Here is a 22032-nt window from a genome sequence, read left to right on the forward strand (position 1 = left end):
TTCTGGATAACGACTTCAAGTTTTGAAGCATCTTGAAGGCCTGCTAAATCATGGTGATGAATGCCATTGTGTGCTAGTACCAACATGCACATCTGTTGTGTATATAGATGTATATGCATGATGCAATATTGCAGAATGATGGATATTGAAACTCATGCACAGTTCGCAGTGATTTAAGTGTGTGTCACAGTGAGTCAGGACCAGAACATAAACTCCCTGTCTGAGCCTGAGAGCAGCTGACGGGCTCTCAGTGCGGGGCTCCTCGCGAGCTCGTCATCCTGCAGGAGCCCAGTCCCCCCGTGATAAATGACATATCACCCCATAAACTAAAAGCTAATATTGGTGTATTAAAACACATACTGTTGGCAGGTATCACATTATACTTTCAGTGCATTTCTTATTGTTACACACTCATTTACAGGTAGAATGAGTATTATTTAGTCAAGTATTAGTGCTTTTACTTAGATGTTGGATAAAAAAACAAAACACTCCTTCCAGGCGCAGCTAAGCAACCATGCTGGAGGTGACTGCCCACACCTTTCTATACGTGGGCGACTGCCAGAGTGACTTAGGAGTATAAAGCTGCTCAGATGTCTTCAGATTCTCTGGAGGATGATCAGGATTAGCAACATTAGGAGCGAGTCATTTGATGAAATGTTAGAAAGACATAACTGGGCTTTAAGTACAGCGGTTATCGAGGATATGGGTTATCGTTGTGCTTCTTTTTGCTGCAACTTTCTCTTAGGCCGTAAAGCCGATCAGATGTTTCACAATGTAAAATCAACAGTCGATGCCAATCATGTCACCCTGAGGGGAATACGTGGCACCAAATGTCACAATACAAAGCAATTGGATGGTACTAAAAACACCAAACTGACACACTGAGACCTGTACACTTTTAATTATGGCTTTACAATTTTATACAAAAAACAAAAAAAAGACTGATCAGAATTAAAAGGAGCAGAATTATCTTTTCTATCACATGTCTAGTTCAGCTTTTATAGCATATACACAAGCAGCAGAATGGCACTTCCTGTTTAGAGTCTGTTAGAAACGTCTCTATTCCCTTTATTCTCTTGGTCTGATTGACCAAACCGAGACCAGACTCTTGAGTACATAGATGAACACACACACACACACACACACACACACACACACACACACACACACACACACACACACACACACACACACACACACACACACACACACCTTTCCAACTAAATTTGCTGTTTTTATTTCATAAATCATAGTCCTTGAGATAAGATATCAGCTTTCTCTGCCCTGTATGGGTTTTCTTTGCCGTGGGTAATTTCCATTTCAAGTCACAAGAAATGATGCGACCACCTTGAATACTATCCCACAGACATATATCCGAGGTACAAGGCCACCTCGGAGAACGTTTAAGTTTATCTGGAAGCTATCAGGAGGCTATTAGTGTTATTAACCGTCTCGATATATTACATTGCTCGCTTTTACGCTCTTTTCTAAAAACAAGCTGTCCCTTTATGTCATATTCCTGAAATGTATTGTCAAATTTAACAAAGACACTGAATATAGATCTTTTGTTGTGCATAGATAATAGATAAAGTGCAAATAGCATTTGGTTAAAAAAACTTTATAATGCAATTTCCCTGTTTGTTTATAACTTGATCCAGTCTTTGAAGCATGAAGAAGAAAACACATCCACCAGTTCATAGTCCTGCTGGCTCTGATCGGTATGGAAGTCCATCTCTGGTATCAGTTCCGTTTCATCGGCGTGACGTTCCAGTTTGCCGCTCGGATCCATTCCTGACGAACCCGGAGCGAACACTGCATCCACTGGAAGGTCTCCCTCCCTCTCTCCCAGCTGCGTGGCTGTAGTTCCTGTGCCGCCCTGGTGGGGGCAGTGTTTCTGTCGAGCTCTACTTCTCATCCACCATCAAGATTTCCTCGGGGATCTTCTCCTCCGAGTCGGAGCGATCCGACAGCTTGTCCAGGTACTCCATGTCGCCGAAGCGCTCGGCAACACACTGGGCTGTCAGCCGGGCCTCCGGATCGTGGTCCCAGCACTCGTCTATGGAGGCGCACACCATCTGGATGCCCTGCACGGGGAGCGGTGGAGCCCACGTATAATCAGTCAATAATACAGACAGAATATCATCGCCTGGAGCTGAAGCCACGAATGTTCACGTGTATTTGAGTGCATACCAGCAGACTAACTACAGCAGCTGCAATGAATCCTCCCTTCCTTAAGGTTTTAATGCCAAATTGACATTACATTTGTTCAAATGGAAAGAATTAGTAGACTGCTTTTAACAATACAAAAACATAAATGCCAAGTACAAAAGTAATCTTTACATTTAGCGTTAACACCTTGAGGTGTAAGAAATGTGTTGACTGCTCTTCCTCAAGAAACCCGTAAAAATGTAATTATTTAAACTGTACATTGTTTACATCTATGTTTACACACTTGTAGTCGTCTTTCCTGCAGTGTGAAGCCCTTGGCAGGAATATGGAGGTCAAAAACTCTGCAAGGTACTGTTACTGTAACACTAAAGACACACTGATGGAACAAAAAAAAAACTTCCTAGTGTGTAAGATTTAGTGGCGTTGCAGATTGCAACCAACTGAATACCATCTGCTCCCCTTGATCTACGGAGGCCTTCAGGTATTTGTGAAAGCAAAAAGCTCTCTCTAAAGCCAGTGTTTGTTCACTCTGGGCTACTGTAGAAACGTAGCGGTGCAACATGGTTTGTGTAGTTCTAAACTGCTTATTTTAATGTAAAAAAAACACACACACAGACTCTTAGCTTCCGGTAAATATACACTAATGAAAACAAAATTAGGAGTAGTTCATTTAATTTCTGTTAATCGAGCCGTCTGAATGCTACTCATGGGCTCTTTAATAACAGAGCAAGGGATGGACATTTCTTTGTTCTGGTGCATCTTAACAACAAATACTAAACATTTCAGTTTGTAGCTCGTCCAACAGGTCTTGTTTATGTATTCATTAGCTTGATTATTTATAGGGGACAGTGCACATACAATAAGCATGGACACATGGAACAGCATCAATGTAAATGAGCCTGGGTTGGCTCAACAGCAGATTTGCATCTGTAGGCACGACTAAAAACATGTCATGGACCTTGCGCGTGCGTGTGTGTGTTGCCTCTTACAGTGTGGTTGATCCAGCTGTCGGGGATCTCAGGTCTTCCTCTGTCTCGGAGGATGCTGTCCTTCATGCTCTCGACACACGGGTGTTCCCTCAGGTTCCCAAAGGGTGGCTTGTACTCTTTCACCTCTGCGCGCACAAACACACACACACACACACAGAAAATATACATAGAGAATAATTAGTGCGTGACCGTACCCAACAGGTGAGCATTGGTTGTTTTATACAAGCAACACGCCCAGAGACGAGTCCCCATCTACTGAAAGACACGGCTCCGTTGAATAAAGACGAGATCAGATGGCAGTGCCCCACAGCGCACACATCCACAACAACAACAACCGCTCAGAGGATTCACTGTGCGCCCAAAATTAAAACCGCAGGTTGCAAACTTTAAATAGCACCGAAGCAGCACAAACAACTAAAGAACCCCGTGCTGCTGATAGAGAGGCCGAGGGGAAGAGTTGCTGAAGAGACACACTTATTATTATCAATTTTTTTATATTTTTTACCCTCAGCGTTGACAGGCTTAAAGTATCTCACCAACACAGCTCTGGCTTTGTGTCGGCTCTCTCTTACACAACAAAATCCAGAGTGCTTGTCAAAAGCAATTTAACAGTTGAGTTTACCCAGGGCTAGATTTAAAAAGCACAGACGTGGAGGATATCGCCCAGAACCCGTAGGTCAAGAGTTTCCATAGAAAACGCGTGGATTTAATGCATCCTTCGAGTTAAACAACAAATCAAAATCGCTTTGAAGCGTGGAGGACTCGCACAAAGAAAACACAAGTTTCAGAGAAACCACAGAGATAAGGAAAAGCCTTCTGACGGCACGTGGCCGTGTGAAGTGGATTTTCAATAATTAAAAAGAAGACCAGGACAGGAAATAGTGGAGGACGCCTCTACAAAGACACACAAAAGCCTTCAAACGGCAAACAGATAACACAACTCCCACTTCATTATTTTACACTTCTTGGAAAGCTTTTACATTGACCGTCACTGTTGTTGAACACTGTGTTTCTTCACATGTGTGGCAATCACTTCAGAATGGATACCTTTCATAATCCTCCCCCACTCCCCCTCACCCCTTAGAAAGACAGATATGTACTTCTTGAGTATTTCCATGGCGGCGTTTTGTTGCTTTAACTGTGAGCTGAAACCCGACTGCGTGCAATGAGATGTGCTGTTGCACAATAACTCTTCATGACTCTTTTTACTCAAGAAGTCAGACACGTAGAACTGATGACCAGCACAGACGACGGGAATCAAAAACAAATGTGCAGTGCGGCAGTGAAACTACTTACAGCGAAGTGCTTTTGCTGGTATTTAGTGTCATCAAGCTAGAATACACAGTGATACGTAGAGCAGCAGAACTGCTCGTAATAGGCCCCTTTTTCACAGCAGCCATTTTGACAAGTCACTGCAGGGTAAACACAGGTGTAGGCAATGACATTCCTTATGGTCCCTTTCCAGGAGGTCACACACATTCCAGTGAGCAGCTTGCACGAGAGCAGGACCGTGGAACAGGACTGTAATCAATGTGACACCTGCGCCTTCCCTGCTATGACATGTCAAAATGGCTGCCGTGTGAAAGAGTATTATAGTATTTGACTTTATTATTTGGATGTTGCATTTACATTTTATTTTCGTAGAACCGTGTTCCTGTAGTTTCGTCAGTTAAAAGCGTAAATATGAAGCTAAGGCTGGACTCACATACTCAAAGAATACACATACAAGGCAATCACAGTCACTGATTGTGCATTTAGCTGGTGGATAGTTCAGTATACTTTGCTCTAAATACGCACGTGCCGCAGACACAAAATAAAAAGCAACTTACACATATGTCCTATTTTTTTGCCATGTGGAAATCTGTCCCAGAGAGTTAACAGGACTGATGCAATATATATATATATATATATATATATATATATATATATATATATATATATAAAGTGTTAGCTACCAGAAAGGACCGTCCACTTTGTAGTACGGTGAAGCAGAGGACAGCCTCATGTCACTCTTTTAAACACATGGTGAAAAGACACTCACAGGAAGCTATGACGTCCAGAGAGGAATCAGAGGCTTCTGGGACACAGACTGTTGCACAGACTCTTTTCTTTCCCTTGCTCTGGTTTGGGAGAACAGAACCCCGCCCAACCACCCAACCGTCAGTCAATAGTTTGTTTTGACGGGTCAGAGGGAGTTTTTAAACTTCGTTCTGGCCTGAAAATCCACTTTGGGCAAACATGTTTATGTGTTCGTCTCCAAACAATGGGCTCAAAATATATGAATCATACTACTGAGCATTTTGCTGTGCTAACAACAGAGTGTATTCCAGGATGGAAAGATTGGCCAATCCTGCTCTAAAAAGGAAAAGATGTTGTTTTTTTTAGGAAAACATTAAATTAAACTCTGAACAAGCAAAAACTATTGAAAAGACAACACGGGGCGAGCCAGGAATGCTGTGGTTCGCAAAAGTCACATAGTGCATATTGACAAGATTTCTGCAAAGCAATATAACAAGTTCAGCTCAGTAACAATGAGGACCTTACACTGCGTCTCCCACGACAGCTGACATGTAGTGATGTGAATTTTTGCAAAGCAAGCACATAAACCACCCTAAATGTCTACTTTCCATGCCAGTTGTCAGCCATGCCTGTAGAAACTGTCTGCGAATCGGCTGCCAACAGAAATTCGGTTCAATTTAGCTCCAACGGCAGGCTGGCGAAATCCATGACGGTTCAGCCATGTTTCCGACGCTAATGACTGTACGGCTTCTTTCATGTCCTTTAGGGAGCGACCACGTGCTGCACTGATGCCGCTTTGATGCCGGCTCTGTAGGTTTAGGGATCGATGTTCAAACTGCACCAGCAAGCCAAACGGGACCAGAAACTAACATAAAGACAAACATGAACCATGCTAAATGAGCTAAGCTAAATGTACACTGGCTTCTGCTGAGAATGCTCTGCTGCCCTTCTGTAAATTATTTGTCTAATTGCGCATCAACATTACAAAAGTATCTATATTTATATTAAAGAATAACAGAAAGCCTTATCCTAAACACATCAGTAATGCAGGAAAAAAAAAGGAAAATCCAGATCGGCACTGACTTTGCCAGGAAATAAATTAGTAATGTGATCACAATAACAATGTCCGTTTCCCAAAAGTCTGTCTGAGGCTGCAACAACAGCCCGGCTAATCCACTCCCAGCTGCCTCTGCTGGTTTCCATTAGGCTGCGGCGGCTCCGACACTTGTTTTGTGTAACTCGCAGGTTGTTAAAAGTCATTTGGTACAGATGGATGTGCATTACACGTTTGCAGAGCTCACATTCGTACATATGGCAATGCCTTACCCCGGAGGCTTACCCTACCATTAACTGGCCGATACATGCCCTCGCCTTCACCCAAGCCCATTAAAGACGACAACTACTCGCGCTGGATGCCGCCTCAGTGAAACCAAACTGGGCACACGCATTGTGTCCCCAGTTCATCTACAATTGAGTGGTTTGAAATCCTACATTTGTCCACACACACCCACACAGGACCATCAGGCCCTCCGGTCCTGGAGGAGTTGATGTTCTGACATCTGGAGAGCAGCTGCCCTAACCTCTCCTCCTCTCCGGTCTAGCCCAACCTCTCCCTCAAGGGACTGAAGGCATTTCTCCGTCTGAAGCTCCACATTCAACACCACTCCACTATTATTCCCCTATGTGGCCCCGCCCGGCCGAGGAACGCACTCATAGTCTTTCCAAGCCATAAATCTGGACTAGCTAAATTATACAGAAGAGAAAATTCAGAGAACTGAGGCAGAGACAAAAAAAAAAGAAGAAAAAAAAGGCCTGCGCCTTAAATCCAGCTTTTGCTTCTCCACGAGGTGTGCGGATCTCCGTTTTTCTCTCCCACTCTGTCTCCGTAGTCTTGGAAGATAAAGAAAGCAGAGTGACGGCTCATGGCTGGCTGACTGGCGCTGTCGACAGACGGCTGTGTTCTTCTCGCCTGGCAGATCTCAGATCAGACCGCGGCCCCAGGAACTGTGACAGAGTGGCTACGTGGCTGCCTGCCACTGAGACGCAGAGCGCTGATCAGACATCTGTCCTCCACAGGCACACACGGGGTGGGGTAGGGGAGGGGGGTGGGAGCTTCACCCCAGCCGCGCTCACGACGCCCTGCGATGTGTCACTCTGAATGTGCCCAGGTGTTCATATTTTGTCTCAAAAGGAGGCGAGTTCTCGGGGTGTCATTAGTGATTCACCAACCTCCACGGACAACTTGGCAACTTCAGGAAAAACAAGAGGCCAGCAAGCGGGGAAAGCATGAAACTCACAGCAGCTTTACTCTCGTGGCGCTCTGATTGCAGAATCAATAGCACATCTCTGCCAGCGTACCATCCACGAGGAGGAGATCGTTTTTTTTTCTTGCTGCCAGTGAATCAAAACGAAATTACTGCATCTCATTTACGCTCCTTTTTTCCACCTTCCTCTATCGAGGCAGAAAGCCAGCTGCGTTTATGCAATGCTGGAACCGTTCAATGTGGGAACGTCTCTTTGGGTTTTTGCCAAGGTTTGGTAGGGGAACTTTTCAAATGTATTTATTACCCGTTAAATAAGTCACCAGTAACCTAATCCAAGTATCGCAATACAAAAGCAATGCAGTCCGATTACCTTAGCAAGTATGCAAATAAAAACAAGAGACATTTTGTATGTAAAACAGAACAGTTTTACATAACGGTGGAAGTTCTGGCTTCAAGCTGTCAATTGCAGTCATCATCCAAAGACTCAAATCATTTGGCAAATTAGAGTTACCGGATGTTAATGTGGAGCAGCAGCTGAACCCATTTAAGTAAATTAACCTACATGCAAATATCTAGTCCCAAAAATTGGGTTATATCAAATGTAATTTCCGTTGCTGCTAGATTGACCTCCCTGTTTAAACAGGCGTGTGCGTGAGATCCCTTACGCCCCCAGATTTCGCCTCTCTGATGGTCTCAGTGAGTGGGTGGACAGTGGAGAGACATTTACAGAGAAACACACAAGTTATTCCAGCTGCTTCCATCTTTTGTCACTATTCTAGGGACGGGTACCCCTCCCCCTCTGCAGCGTTTCGGTGCAGTGGGAGGGTGATTAACTGCTGCCTCACCTGCCCAAGGGTAGGAAGAAAGAGACAGAAAAATGTTGAGAAACTAAGCTGAAGTTTTAAGTGCAGGGACACTCGGCTTAACATTTGAACTGGGTCTAAAAGAAATGTTTTTGGCCGTGTACAGTGTGTTCCTGTTTGTCAAGATCCTAAATGCCACAAATGAACGAAATGGATGGAGGAGGATGAGTCGGATGAATAAAGCCGTTGTCCCTCAAAGCCCTCAGGAGGAAACCACAAGAAGCCACACTAACGTCGCCTGGATTCGTTTAGTCCATCTCTACCACTGTGCATCCGGTCTGGTCCGCTCTCAGGAGACGCTAGCCACAAAACATCCTCATATAAAGGAAACATCCATACTGACAACTTGAGTCTAAGAACAGTGTGCCGCGGGGGCTGTGTTCTTTGCAAAAACAGGAAATAGTCTATTTTCTTTTCATAAAGGTGTACCCATAAGGCACACATATTCCTGCTGCTGGGAAAGAAAAGCAAGGGGGATTGTGGGTAAATCTGCCATGTTTCTTTTCTTCAGAGGACTCTTGGGCAGCGTAACTGCGCGATACACTTGAAGGAGGGCCCCCTATGGGGTGGTCGCGGGGGCAAAAACAGGAAAACGCCAAAGTAGAAGCGCTCATGCCCGAACTCGGCTTTCAATCAGCGCCCTGACACAATGGAGACAGGAGCAGACACAGAAACAAACTGGACCACAGAGACACTAAAAGGAAGTGAAAACAAACGACTTGAGTGTCGAAATGAAATACTGCCCTGTGGTTTGCCTTCAGATAATCGCCCGTTTCTATTATTTGCACATATCCTGGCCTTGTTTTCGCTACAGAATGACAAACACAAGTAACGGTACATTAGTGAAGTGAAGGCTGATCCTTGAGACTCCTACAAGATGGATTGTGCGTTTGACACTTTTGGATTTCGTTCCCACGGTGACAAATGGGTCGTGGGAGACACGCACGCGTTAGTCCTGGCGCGCAGTGTCACACATCTGGAAGGTGAACTTGGAGTTGGTCACTCAGCTCCCTGATTGGTGAAGCAGTCAATGTGCCCGTTTTTTTTATTTTGGAGGTCAAGCTATTTTTCTTTTAGTATTTCTGAGGATATTTACAGGCCTCATAGGGGATTTCATCAATCAGTTCTTCTATTGATTTCCTTTAAATTCAGCGGCCCGGGTTGATCTCTAATTTACCAAGGACAACTTGGTTAGGTCTATTATTAGCTAAAGGTCACATGTGATGTTTACTGTGTGCACAGTGAGGGTAGCATGCTACTTTATCATGTTTAAAGCAGGAGTCCACAAAACACAATTGATCATGATAAACACAGAAAAAAAAACCTATAGGAGGTCGATGCAGTATGGTTTGACATTTTTGGCACACCTCGCTTTAGAGGAGACAATACCAGCAGCACTGCGTCTGACCACATCTTACCTCCAATTGCGTTGCACCTGGAGATGATCTCCCACAGCACAAGAGCCATGGAGTAAACATCGGCCTGTTTGAAAGACTCAATGCTTTCCAGGTTGATTCTGGACTCCAAGACCTCTGGGGCCATGTACCTGGCTGTACCCACCTGGGAAAAGACAGATGTCCATGTCATTGAAATCCTTGAGGACACAGAGGAGTTGTTCAGTTGAAAGAAAAAGCCCAGCCACGTAGAGCATCTGAGCAGCAAGAGTTATTTACCTGCATTAATCAAGTGACGGGGGAGTAAATGTGGGCCGTAGTAAATCATCGCATCATATTCATCGGAATCAAAACACGTTCGATGTAGAAATTAATTGGAAAAACAAAAAGGTAACTCTGAGCTCAACAACACGTCTCTTGTCTTCATATTAATTACCACCTTGGAAATAGTGTTCGCTGGCGCTTCCTTAAAATGCAATAAGGGCTTTACAATGCACTAGCTGTGCTGCGCAGTGTGGGGTGAGGCCCTTTTTTATAATGAGTCATTTTATAACGCAGTCTAGTATGACTCTCGCCTATTACATCAGCGTAATGAGTCCATCAAGAATCAATCAAGCCTGTTTTTCTTGCAACTATAATAGAGCGAGCACCTCAGAACACTTACGACATGATTTCTATCAGCCCTATCCATCTGGGGCCAAGATATAGAGGGTGCCAAATATTTAGAGATGGTGTCCCTCCCTGTGTGATGAGGGCAAGAAATTAAAAGTTTGATTGATTGCTCGGCTCTATTAGAGATATGGCAGGGAACGGCCATCTTCCAAAATCTTCCAAATGCATGATTAGAAGGCTTTACCTGCCCGCTGTTGGCCAGCTCATCCACAGACAGAGCGTTGTCCAGGCGGAGGGCGAGGCCGAAGTCACACAGGCAGCAGGTCAGGTCGCTTTTCACCAGTATGTTGGAGCTCTTAATGTCCCTGTGCGCGATAGGCACCTTGTAGCGGCCGCAGGTGGTGTGGTCACTGTGAAGGTGCGCCACCCCGCGCGCTAGCGAACCCCCCAGCTGCCACAGGTCGTGCCAGCTGACGATGTGGTGGATCAGGAACTCTTGGAGGTTCCCTCGCGGCTGGTAAGCCGTGATCAGCCAGCACTGCCTCAGTGCCTTTCTGTCCTCTGCTGTCAGGAAGTGAAGCACGTTGTCGTGCCTCAAGTCCGCGTCTGAGAAAATCTCCTTCTCGTTCTTCCAGGAGGCATACTCCTCGTACTGGAAAATCTTAATGGCCACCGTCTCGAAGCCCTGCTCCTCGCTGCCTGAGGAGCCCTGCTTCAGCTTGGCTTTGTAAACCTCCGCAAAGCGTCCCTTTCCGACCTGGACGTCCAGCTCGATGGGCAGCAGCTCCGTGTTGTGGTTGAGGTTGTTGGCGTGCGTGGAGTTGCTGTCTGAACCCTCGTCGTCAATCATGATGGCGTGAGCGTCACTGAAGCCCCGGCGACCCCTCTTGCGCTTGGAGCTGGCTTGCCGCTGGCGGTAGACCCGATAACAGTAGAAGGAACTGATGACGACGACCGCCATAACCAGCAGAGGCACCAGGCTCACTAAGATGACCGCCACCACCTGGGAATCCATGTCTGAGGGAACAGACGACAGAGGATTTAAGATGATGAAGACACCCAGATGATAGTTGACAAATTTAAATTGTGAAAATAATTAAATAAACACTGGTCACATGATTTTAAAATGTGACATACGCACTTAAAAAAAGGAAATTTTAACCATTTCATGACAAAGGGCAAACTCCACCTGCTGATCAAGTTCATGTTATGTGATCAAAAGCTCCAGAACAGCAACAATACGGATATTATTTGTCAACCACATTGGTTTAGTTCAAAATAGGTTTAAAAAGTGAGATTTTATTTTTCTTTCTTTCCGTATCATTTAAAAAATGATGATGTATTTTCACTTTTTATGTAATAAGCATTACCGTTAAACAATCAGTCTTCAAAAATACAAAAGCAATCCAGCTCAAACTCTGTCTCCTCCTATCAGCAGCTTATGTAAGAGTAAAGTAATATTCTCAGAGCAGCAGAGGAACCTGAGCCGCCCCAGTGGAATGTCTAAAAGCATCAGAAAGCTAAAGTTAGCGTCTGGGCCACAAATGCAAAGTGCTCCAACCCTGACCCACACCACATATTGTGTCTCTTTATAGTATTCTTATAATTTGTGTGTCTGGGAGCTGCTATGGTTCTTGGCAAACAGTGAAAGTTTATACTTGTGCTGCGTTTATGCTCCAGCTTTTTTAAGCTGCTGCCATAAACAGACCTATAAAAGCTATATCACCAGACATAACATACTAAACAAGAAAACCCAAATTGGTCCACAGTTTGATGAGTTCTAAATTTAAATCATTTATACTGTCTCGTTGCTAAACCGCCTGGCACACAATTTTCCTAAATATTCAACAATTAGCAGCTGCTACAGGCCTTTATTTGTTTTAATCTAGTTGAAGATTTTGGTTTCAAAATCTGAGACCGCAACAGCTTCAAAGCCAATTTTGCTGAAGAACTGGTAGGAAAACTCATGTTCAAGACAAGTGAAGATGTGAGGAGCACAGTTGCGCTGAAATAAGGGAGGAGGACGCATGGGGAAGGCATCCAGCAGACTGCCCGGTCAATCCCTCTAGTTCTCTCTCATTTTTTTTCGAAACAGGAAACCACATGTCTGAAATCCTCAACATGGCTCCAGCCTGCAGTTTGTTTTTATTTTCACAGTGAGAAACTATTTTCTCACAACAAACCTGTCACTGTGCCCCGTGGACTCTGAGTTTTAGCAAAAAGCCTCCCCTCAAAAGGAATACTTCACCCCCAAAATGACCATTTCAATATCAATTAAATACGGGTTCAACCTCCTTAATTCAAGATTTTCCTGAAGTTGAATTTTTTTAGGGAAACAGCTCGCCTTTGGAGCTAGCTCTGTCCAAAAGTAACACAATCTCCAACAAAATAAAGCTCAATGAATTCAGACTCCAGAAAATCATTGCTCCCATTCAAGAAACACTGTTTTTTTGAAGGATTAAACAGATGTCCGGCAGATAGATTTTGTTACCTTTGAACAGGGACATTTCCTGGTTTCAATACTTTATGCTAAGCTTACTACAGCCAAGCGCAAACTTCTTGTTCTCCTTTTGTATTCTCCTTGCCATTTCCAATAGTTTTTGTAAATGTATTTCTGGTTTCATTAATAAAAAACACCCGCTCAGCCCACTGGTCCGGGAAGCGCTGGTGTGCAAAGAGGGTTCCCTGTTAAATAACAACTCCAAGGTATTTCAACTGGTATGTGACAAACAACTTATCGTTCCTGTAACTTAAGTATTGGCTTTCCTAAATGCATCTCTCAGTTAAGGGAAAAGAGTGAAAGCTTGGTCAGGCAAACTGCTTTTTTCAGTGGAACAATGGTCACTAGAGGAGGAAGAGCTACATTTCCCCTAATTTACTGGCATTGTTCTTCTGTGGTTTTTAGCCAGAGCTGCTTTATTACTACACCGTCTCATGTTAGTCACAGACAGTGCGCAGACATTCTCGACAGTAAGGGAATGCATTTCCATTACGTGGTTTTCACGGGGCAGATGCTTTCAATTTGGCTCCTTGTGCAGAGCCAGGTCTCAGAAGTGTACCTCTGTGTTATTATTGCCTGGATGCTGTCGTCAAAATACATCTGATTCCAGGGCCAGTGTTGTAACTGGAGCCTACAAGCTAATGTCCGTCCAAACCTGTTTGTAATCACTTATCTGGAGAGCACTGCAGTGCACACGCGTTTGCGTTCGTGCGTGACGCCTTACATGACAAGCTGATAGAAACTATCCTCGAGGACGATGACGTTACCCATGTTATGCAGTACAGATGTAAGAACCAGAGTCCCATTTTTACATACATCAAACAGTGTTACTGGACGACTCAATTTTGGAGGAATGCAAAAGAGATGGCCAAATAAGGAACTTGTGGAACTGTGTACTACTTAAAAGGAGTAGGAGTCAAAATTGTTGGAAATACACCTATTTGCTTTAAAAAAAAAAGTTTTAACCAAATGTTGGACGTGAGAAGCGATACAACTCCTGTCTGTTCAGTGTAAGGCTAGTCAGCAGCTATTTGGCTTAGCTAAGCTTGCATCACAGTCTGAGTAGCTGGAGTGCCTTCCAACCCCAGCCTGTGAAATAAGACAACCCAGTTCAGTTTGTGGGCTAAAAACACGCGATTGAACAAGCCATTCGATGTGGCCACTCTTCCAACGTTACATGCAGACTCATTAGAATATACGCCGCCATCGGCCATCTCAGTATCTTTACAGCGTAAGAACTGCCTCTGCAAAAGGTGCACCAGATTTTTTTCACAAGCCAATAAAGACAAGACTTTTTTTTCAGAAAGAGGGCTTAAAGAGCCGAGTGCTAAAACAGAGCGTTTCAGACGGTGAGGGAATACAGGTATATTTATACGGTGGTATAAGATTTTCTTTTTTTAAATTAAAGCAGGTAAACTTGTTCTAGTAGTAAACCTCAAATACAAGTATGAACCTGAAAATGGGCATGATATGTCCCGTTTAATGTGGTACTTCCGGAGCAGGTGGATCTTACCAGATCACAATTATATTATCCCTCACAACAACAAGGCACAATCGAAAAGAAAATACATTAGTTGAAGAAACTCACAAGGCTTAAGAGTGGTTCAAAATATAGGATTAGTGGGTGAAATAAGTGTGTGGTAACTTACAGGAGTTAAAGAAGACGTGCTCGTTGCACTCGTCCTCAGAGCAGGAACAGATAAAGAACAGCGAGCCCATGCCCTTTATTTCTTTCATCTCACACTTGCTGTTGTTGTAATCCTCCAGGACCAGGCCATGCAGCTTCTGAGATGGGTTGTGGCAGACTGTATCAATGGTGAGATTGTCATCTGTATTCCTCCTTGGAAATGACAAAAAAGCACACAGAAAAGAGTGCCATTTACTGGACTGTATGTAGTCTTGATGTTTCGACAATGCAGTCTCCTTTTCAGATATCTGTATTATCATAGAACAAGGCACTAGTGGCAGGTCTCCAGTTGTGCAAATATTACGATGTATAAGCAGTACAGTGATAAAGTGGGAGCTGTGAATGGGATATTTGTCTCTTGCAGCAGTGCACAGTCTCAGCATTATGGAAATTACTGCAATACAGAGGTCACGTTCTCAAATGGCGAGATTCTTGGAATAACATTGGAAAACAGGAAACAAGGAAAACCCTGAACATGCACAAATATATACATTTAAATGTGTCTTCCCTGCTGGGCAGCATCATTTTAAAAGAGGTGCTGCTGTCTATGTGCCATTAGCTTTCTGCTGACCTCGGCTCAGAGAAGCCCCGCAACATCGACAATATAATGAGAAACGGCACGGCTTTTTTAGCTTTTAACACCAACACAAATCGGCCTCCTGCTGCTTCTCACGCTCTGAGTCAGATTTGCTGCTGAATGAAGGATGTTAATGCGCTCGTGTGCCGTTGTGATTGAGCCGTCGGCCTTCACAAGATTCGCTGAATGAACGTGTTCAAAGGGAAACGTCACGTAGAGGAAAACATTTAAGGGCTCCCGGGAGGAAATGAGGGAGGACGATTTGATTATTAAAAGAGCATCCATTGTGCCCTCATTGCCTCACTTCTTTTTGTAAATGTAGTATGACACAAGGTGGGAATTTTGTAAAATGCTCTTTTCCCTTTCACTTTACGCAACTAAATCCACTCTCATAACCCCGGCTTTCCTTCGTAGAGAAATGAGAGTTTCGATGAGCGGCCACTTACCAGATACTGACACACACGTCTTCGTCATTGAGGCAGATGGATGTGATATCACACGCTGCCTTGCAGCTCCCTTTACCTGTGCAGCTGGTCTCCCGCACATCACAGAACTTGCACAGTACTTTTGGCTTCATTATAATGGCTCCTGTTAAAAAGGGGTCAGGGGAGAGAGGGAAAACTGTGAGTTGTGTACACAAAAGAGGTTCAGTGAAATCTGTAAAAAATAAAAAAAATAGACTCAAGACTAATTTCCTTATACGATATTGGGTTAAATAGGCAGCATATGACATTAAAAAGAATTCAGAAACACAACACAGCCTCGTGATGATCCATAACATGAAAATACATGATATTTATCAGCATGAAAACATTTCAATGTAATTAAAGAGTTGGAGTTTTGGAGAATTTGCTGATAAGTACATGCAGATATTCAACCAAACCACTGGAAAATCCAAACTATTTCATCCTGGGGGAGGGGATGGGGCTAGATTTATCCCCCTGTGAAGTCGGCACAATAAGAGCAGCGCACGGTGGCATCCACCTCCTTTGGTCTTGTTCAGACTTGTCTTCGCCGGCAGGCAGCCCCATATCAGTAAGACAGACAGGATTGTGTGATGAGTGCCTGTGGGTTTCATGATCATCTAAGGAGACAACTGCCAGACAGGCAAGAACAACAAACAAAGGAAACACGGATGCATCTCCTCGCCGAGGAGTCTCTAATTTGTCGAACCGATGAGTCGGCGCCCCATCTAGGTGTTCATGAAGATGAAAAAAAAACAGGCAGGACGGCATTATGTATTGCTGTCTATGTGTGTTTGGAGAGGGAAAGAAATGTGTGTGTGTGTGTGTGTGTGTGTACGTGTTGGCGAGTGTTTGTATTAGTAGAGAAACTCTCTGACCGCAGTCTGTCCTCTCATTGAGAGGCTTTTAATGATAAAAATCTGTCAGGCAGCATACCGCTGTTTGGCACAGAAATGAGAGACAGAGCAGCCAAAAAGGTGAACAATATCTCCTGTCTTCTCAGATTTTTCCTTTTACCAGAGGGAGTCCTCTCAGCCACATAAAAGTATGAGTGGAAAGTGGATTTTGAGGCTTTAAGAGTTGGAAAGGATCCTAAAAAGAGGATATTCCAATTTTCCCAGGATCAAGAATGGGTTGAAGGGTCATCAGGGAAATAATGTGTCTCACGGACGGTTTTGTGGGAAGTTTGTACAAGTGCACACAACGTGGACTCAAGTTAGGCCACTCGCTGCGAGCCTGTTGAGTAAACAGAGCGGGAGAAAGTGAAAGACAACGACTGTACTGATTCCACATCTTAGGAGCTCTGAACGATAAACTGAAATCAAATTGGCCAAATCGCAAAAACAGAGGAAGTGGAGACGAGGACCACGTGACAGAAATGCTGTAGTAAAACCGCACAGCCACACGTCGACTGTACGCCGACTCCATGTGCACAGGAAGTCAAACATGTTCCTCTTGCACCAGAATACGCAGCTTGTGACCAAAGCGACAGAGAAGGGTTAAAAGTAGTGTAGTTTACCCCTCAGGAAGGAGCACTGTAAACTTTAAACACTGTAAACACACGACCTCGTGACCAATGTGAGATGCTTTTCGACTGGGAAGTGCAAGTGAAAGCAGACTTCTCGACAGGAGACAGCAAAGAAGTCTAACCAGTATCCATTTCGCCTCTGACTTCACACCAAGACTCGAGGGAAAGGTGCTGTGTGTGTATGCGAAAAAGCTCTTGCACAAAAAGCCTACTGTGTAATTTTGCCCCTACCTGCAGGGTGGGGGTTATAGACCTGCAGCTCGCAAGCAGCAGAAATACTGTACAACCTGCAGCAGTGAAAGAGCAGCAACTCTAGAGCGGTGCATCTCTGTTCCTTTGCCAGACGGGGATGCTTTCACAGGAATCAGAGCAGGATATTGCAGACGGGTATTGCTTTCTGGCCTCGTCTTCATTTGGAGACTCCCACACAAATACAAAAAAATATATATGTTACACTTGAATTCCAGACTAAACTTTTTTTGACAGAGCAATATCCCCAAAAATGTTTTAAAAACTCTGTGGTTGATGCGGGTGTTTTGAAGCAAGTCAGCACAGAGGGGATCGTCCATGCCAGAGTGCTGGTGGTGGGAAGGTGGTTGAGCCGAAGTAATTATATCATTAGAGCAACTCCTCTGAAAGAGCATGTCATTTAAACCCAGGGGGGCGGGCTATGGAAGGGATGAATGCGAGTAATTGTCACCCAGGGCTTCATATAATTGCAGAGAGGGAGGGGGGATAAAAGAAAAAAGAAAAAAGAAGAGGATTAGGAGAAGCCAAAGCCACTTGGTGCCGCTGGGACTGAGTCTGAGACAGATGAAGGTACAACGCTGTCTTCCTGGGGGGGATGGAGATAACACATCTAAGGGAGGGTGACGTACAACAGGTGATGTCCTCAAATACACAGTGAACAGCTCGGCCAACACACTCAAGGTTAGCGGTGTGGACAGACACACATTTATTTACGCACGTATTCTCTTAGAAAGGTCCAGGAAAAGCGAAACGTGCTCGCAAGAACGACAAAAGGCGTGTTTAATAAACGAGGCACTTAAGGCTCGATAAGTAGCGCACTTCGGGAGTTTTGTCGTTTTTATTTAATTATTTGGCCGTTTGCAATGTAAAGTGTAGCACAGATCCGTATATTAAAAAAAAAATTACAAACTAAACTACTAAACTACTACTAATTTGTCACATCCTGCCCAAATGAAGCACGTTATTAGCGCTCGCGAGCGCCTCGTTGACGCTAATCAGCCCGCAGCTGCGTCTTTGACAAACTTTTGTCGACGTTAATAAAAAAAAAGTTCAACTCACCCGCCTCCTCGAGCTGGACGCTACTAAAAAGTATCGCTCCACACCAAAAAGCGGAAAAGCGAAGTAGCTCCATTGAGAAACGGACCATACACTGCCCTCTTTTTCATTAATTAGCCAAAGCCCTTGACACCGCGTTAATATCCAGAGTCCGAGGACTCTCTTCGGTCCGCCTGTTGCTTCACCCGCCTCCACCAAAAAGAAGAAGAAGAAAAAAAAAACCTCCTTCACGGCTCCGGGTAGAAGCAGCAGAGTAAACACACCAGGCAGGACTTGCCCTATATGACTCACACAGTATGTGCACTTCCATGAAACAGGAAATCTTCAGAGGGGTTGGACAGTTTTTCTTCTTCTTCTTCTTCTTCTTCTTCTTCTTCTACTTCTCAGTCATGCTCATGCGGCTCACAAAGTCTTGAACCATGTCATTAAGAGGCTGAAACCCTGCAGAGCAAGACTTGAAATGACATGCTCGAAAATAGCTTCACCAGAAAGCAGCTTCACCTCCGGCCCACGAGCATAATGCAAACACCCTGATTTACTTCAAAGTGGTCACACTCTACAGATCTTATTTAGGGAGTGTCAACTCTCAAAACTCTCAAACTGCCAGCTTCTGCTCATATTTAATTTAAGTCTCACACACACAAGTGCAGGTGTCCATTCCAAGTCACTAAATTACATTTTTCTGGAGAGGTTCCAGGCTCACAGTTAATCAAGGGTGACAGGAGAAGGCAGAGTCACACCATATCTCTCGTCTTGTTTTTTTTTCCTCCATTTTTTTTATTAAATACACACAGAGGTTAAGTCCACTGTAACACCCATAAATTACCCGACTATTGCCGGGGATTTCCAGACATGTGTTTTTGCTCTGCATACTCGAGCCGTGATGTCACGTTTGAGTCCTGACCCTGTGACCCCCGGAGCTTAAATCTCTCCACACAGGTCGCCTACTCCTTCCTACACCTCTCGGGTTCCTCTGCTTTGCTGGGCGAGTTTGTTTTTGGTCTCAGGTTTCAGTATCATAGTAATCCTGTGATAGTTGTGTGTGTAAATCCATTGCATTTTAAACTGGACCTAAAAATAGCTCATTCTGTATACTTTTAAAAATGCCAACTGGCCAAAATGCAAACAAATGTAGGCTTAAACATAGACCTGGTGGGACTTTTTGTTGAGCCCATTTCAATGACCCTATTTTACTTTTGGCGTCTGGGTGGGTGTGCGCTTGTTTGCGCGAGCCTGCGTGCCAGGGAGCCGTTCCAACGCTGCAAGATGGGGCCCAAGCCACAAGGTGGAGACCCGACAGCGCCGTGAGCCCGACACCGGCCATTCCCCACTGACCTCAGCACATGTGGGCTCCCAGAGGGTCACAACATCCTGCAGAATGACCACAACACCCAAACAAAACTCCACTTCTTCTGCTTCAGTTCAAACAGGAAACACACGTCACCCCTGTGTGCCGAGGCGTATTTAAACATGATCCTTCTTTTTCAGTGTTACTTCAAGTGACTCATTTTACTGTTACTTTTAGCTCTCCCCCTCCCCTCTGCAAAAGTTTCTCAGTGTTCGTTTTTCCTCTGAACAATTTTATCCCCCCCCGTCCCTCCCTCCACGCATAAACACAGATAAACAAGCGGCAGGCAAACATCCTGAGTGGTATTATGCTCAATAGCAGGTGCTTGGCGTTCCTGTAAACTGCTTGGGTCGAGTGGAAAGGTAAACAGACCGACCTGATGACAAATCTCTGGACTCATGTCTTGAGATAACACCGGTGGCAAACAAGTGCTGTGTGCAGCACTCTATTCTCTGTGTCTCTGCGGGGAGAAACGTGGCGACACGACTGCAGCGTCCCTCCCACACACAGGATTACATGCATACATTGTATGCTTATTTCTTGTAAGATCTCTCCCCGCACTGAGTGCCAACTTGAGGCGCGCCACAAAAAGGAGAGGGCGCGTAGGAATACTGAATCAGTCAGTTATGCGCTGAGGACAAGTGTTGTGTTGTTAGAGAGATGCTGAATTACTGTTAGAAAATAGGGAATTTTCTGTTTCAGCTGTTTCTATATGTTTAATATTTTGTGTTTAGATGTTTTGTTTAGAAAGAAGATTATCGTTTTAGTTTGAAGCTGCATGGCGCAGAAGTCTTAAGAGATTCATGCATTGCACACCCTGTTCTTAGTGCCTGAAATTATACGGTAGCACATGACGCAAGGGACGCTTGTTCCTATGCCTTTGTTACAGGTTACTACCAAATTAAAGTGCTGAGCTTTAGATTACACTTGAGCAATGAAAAAAAAAATAAAGCAGGTTTATTCTTATTGTTTATAGTATTGCAGATTTATTTTTTAGTACGTTGCAAAAATTAAAAGGAGCCAGGGAAACATAACCATCTCACAAAATATGAAAGCGTTATTCTTTTTTTTCCCCACGAGGAGTGTGGGTATTAGTTTGACATGTCAGTGTGTATTTTGTTGACACCATGTCCTGTGAAATTTTATGAATCACATTTTTCAACAGGGTAAAGGAATCAGTGCTCACTGGCTCTGGATTTCAGCCACAGTCCTCACAGTGAAATCCTGCTCATCCAGGTGACCTTGAAGGCAACTAAGTTATACACGTGTATGCTTTCAGGTCTTTCCAGCAGTTATCTGAACAGATCCACTCTCACTCACTGATTTGCTGATGATTGGTCCACTGGCAGTAAAAAAAAAAAAAAAAAAAAAAAGCTCATTTCATCTGCTGCCAGCCAGCCACCTCTCGCCGGCGGTCTGTGTAAACTACTTTCAATCAAGACTTTATTTCTGGATGAAATGCACAAATATAGCGCACGCTCAAAAGGAAAAACATCATTAAACACTGCTCTCGAGTCCCACAAGCTCCAGCTTGTGTATTTGCACAGCAGAGACAAATGTATTACAACTTGCAAATTGCTTGGGAGAGTAGTGGCAAAAAACAATCAGGTAATTTTAAAAATCTGTGCGTTCTCTCCTCCCTCCCTCCCCCCTCCCACACACACACACACTTACAGTGCTTCCTTTGGATGTTAATATGTCAGGTGAATGTGCCTCCGGATGTGGCTCGTCAATCATACAGGTACTACTTTCGCCCCCCCGGAGAGTTCACACAGTATCGCTGCACAAGATGCAGGATAGAGTGGCTTTCTTCTAAGGCTGGAAGATGAAAGCACATCCATCACAAGAAAGATGGTTGTTGGGGGCAAGAAGTGAAAAGGTGAAATTGAGGAAGAAGGTAAAAAATAAAGACTGAATGATGTGTCTCTTTCATTCATCAGTTATGTATTTAGACACAGCAGTGCTTCACGGTAAAAAAAAAAATGCTAGCATGCTCACAATGCCAACAAAGCCGATGGTGGTTTGACGCGTTAGCATACTAACATTAGCTAATTAGCACTGAACACAGAGTAGCAGCTGACGCTGATGGGAATGTCTTCAGCATTGCAGGTAGTTGGTCATCGAGCAAAGTGTTGGACAAATTGAGGAGGCTCTCCGTCCGTGTACAGGGAAGACAGTGCTATTAAACACCACCGCCTGCTTTTAAGTTCAACGCTCGCACTGTGTTACAAATTCAAATGTAAAGATCTGAGGATGTCTGTCTCAACTCGGCCTGCAGAACAAAAACAATAAAAGCCATCACAATATACACGA

General features: G+C 44.3%; 1 protein-coding gene across 5 annotated transcripts in view; it reads right to left on the bottom strand.

Annotated features, from left to right (window-relative positions):
* Positions 1-885: 885 nt before the first annotated feature.
* The window catches only part of LOC137784531 (TGF-beta receptor type-2-like), a 41953-nt gene continuing 20806 nt past the window's right edge, over positions 886-22032 (bottom strand). For 2 of the 5 annotated variants that reach the window (XM_068575288.1, XM_068575289.1), the window contains exons 2-7: positions 15521-15662; positions 14460-14650; positions 10555-11327; positions 9723-9864; positions 3159-3283; positions 886-2084 (exon numbers count right to left, since the gene is read on the bottom strand). In XM_068575288.1, the coding sequence (XP_068431389.1) occupies positions 1905-2084; positions 3159-3283; positions 9723-9864; positions 10555-11327; positions 14460-14650; positions 15521-15662 (1553 nt within the window). In that variant the 3' untranslated portion in view covers positions 886-1904. Of the gene's footprint in view, positions 2085-3158; positions 3284-9722; positions 9865-10554; positions 11328-14459; positions 14651-15520; positions 15663-17297; positions 17375-18374; positions 18793-19555; positions 19586-22032 lie in introns of those variants that run through there. The other 3 variants (XM_068575290.1, XM_068575287.1, XM_068575291.1) reach the window with 3 other exon arrangements.

The sequence above is a fragment of the Clinocottus analis genome, unplaced genomic scaffold, assembly GCF_023055335.1.
Source record: "Clinocottus analis isolate CAN_PGR_092001 unplaced genomic scaffold, fCliAna1.0.p SCAF_14, whole genome shotgun sequence".
NCBI classification, from domain to species: domain Eukaryota; kingdom Metazoa; phylum Chordata; class Actinopteri; order Perciformes; family Cottidae; genus Clinocottus; species Clinocottus analis.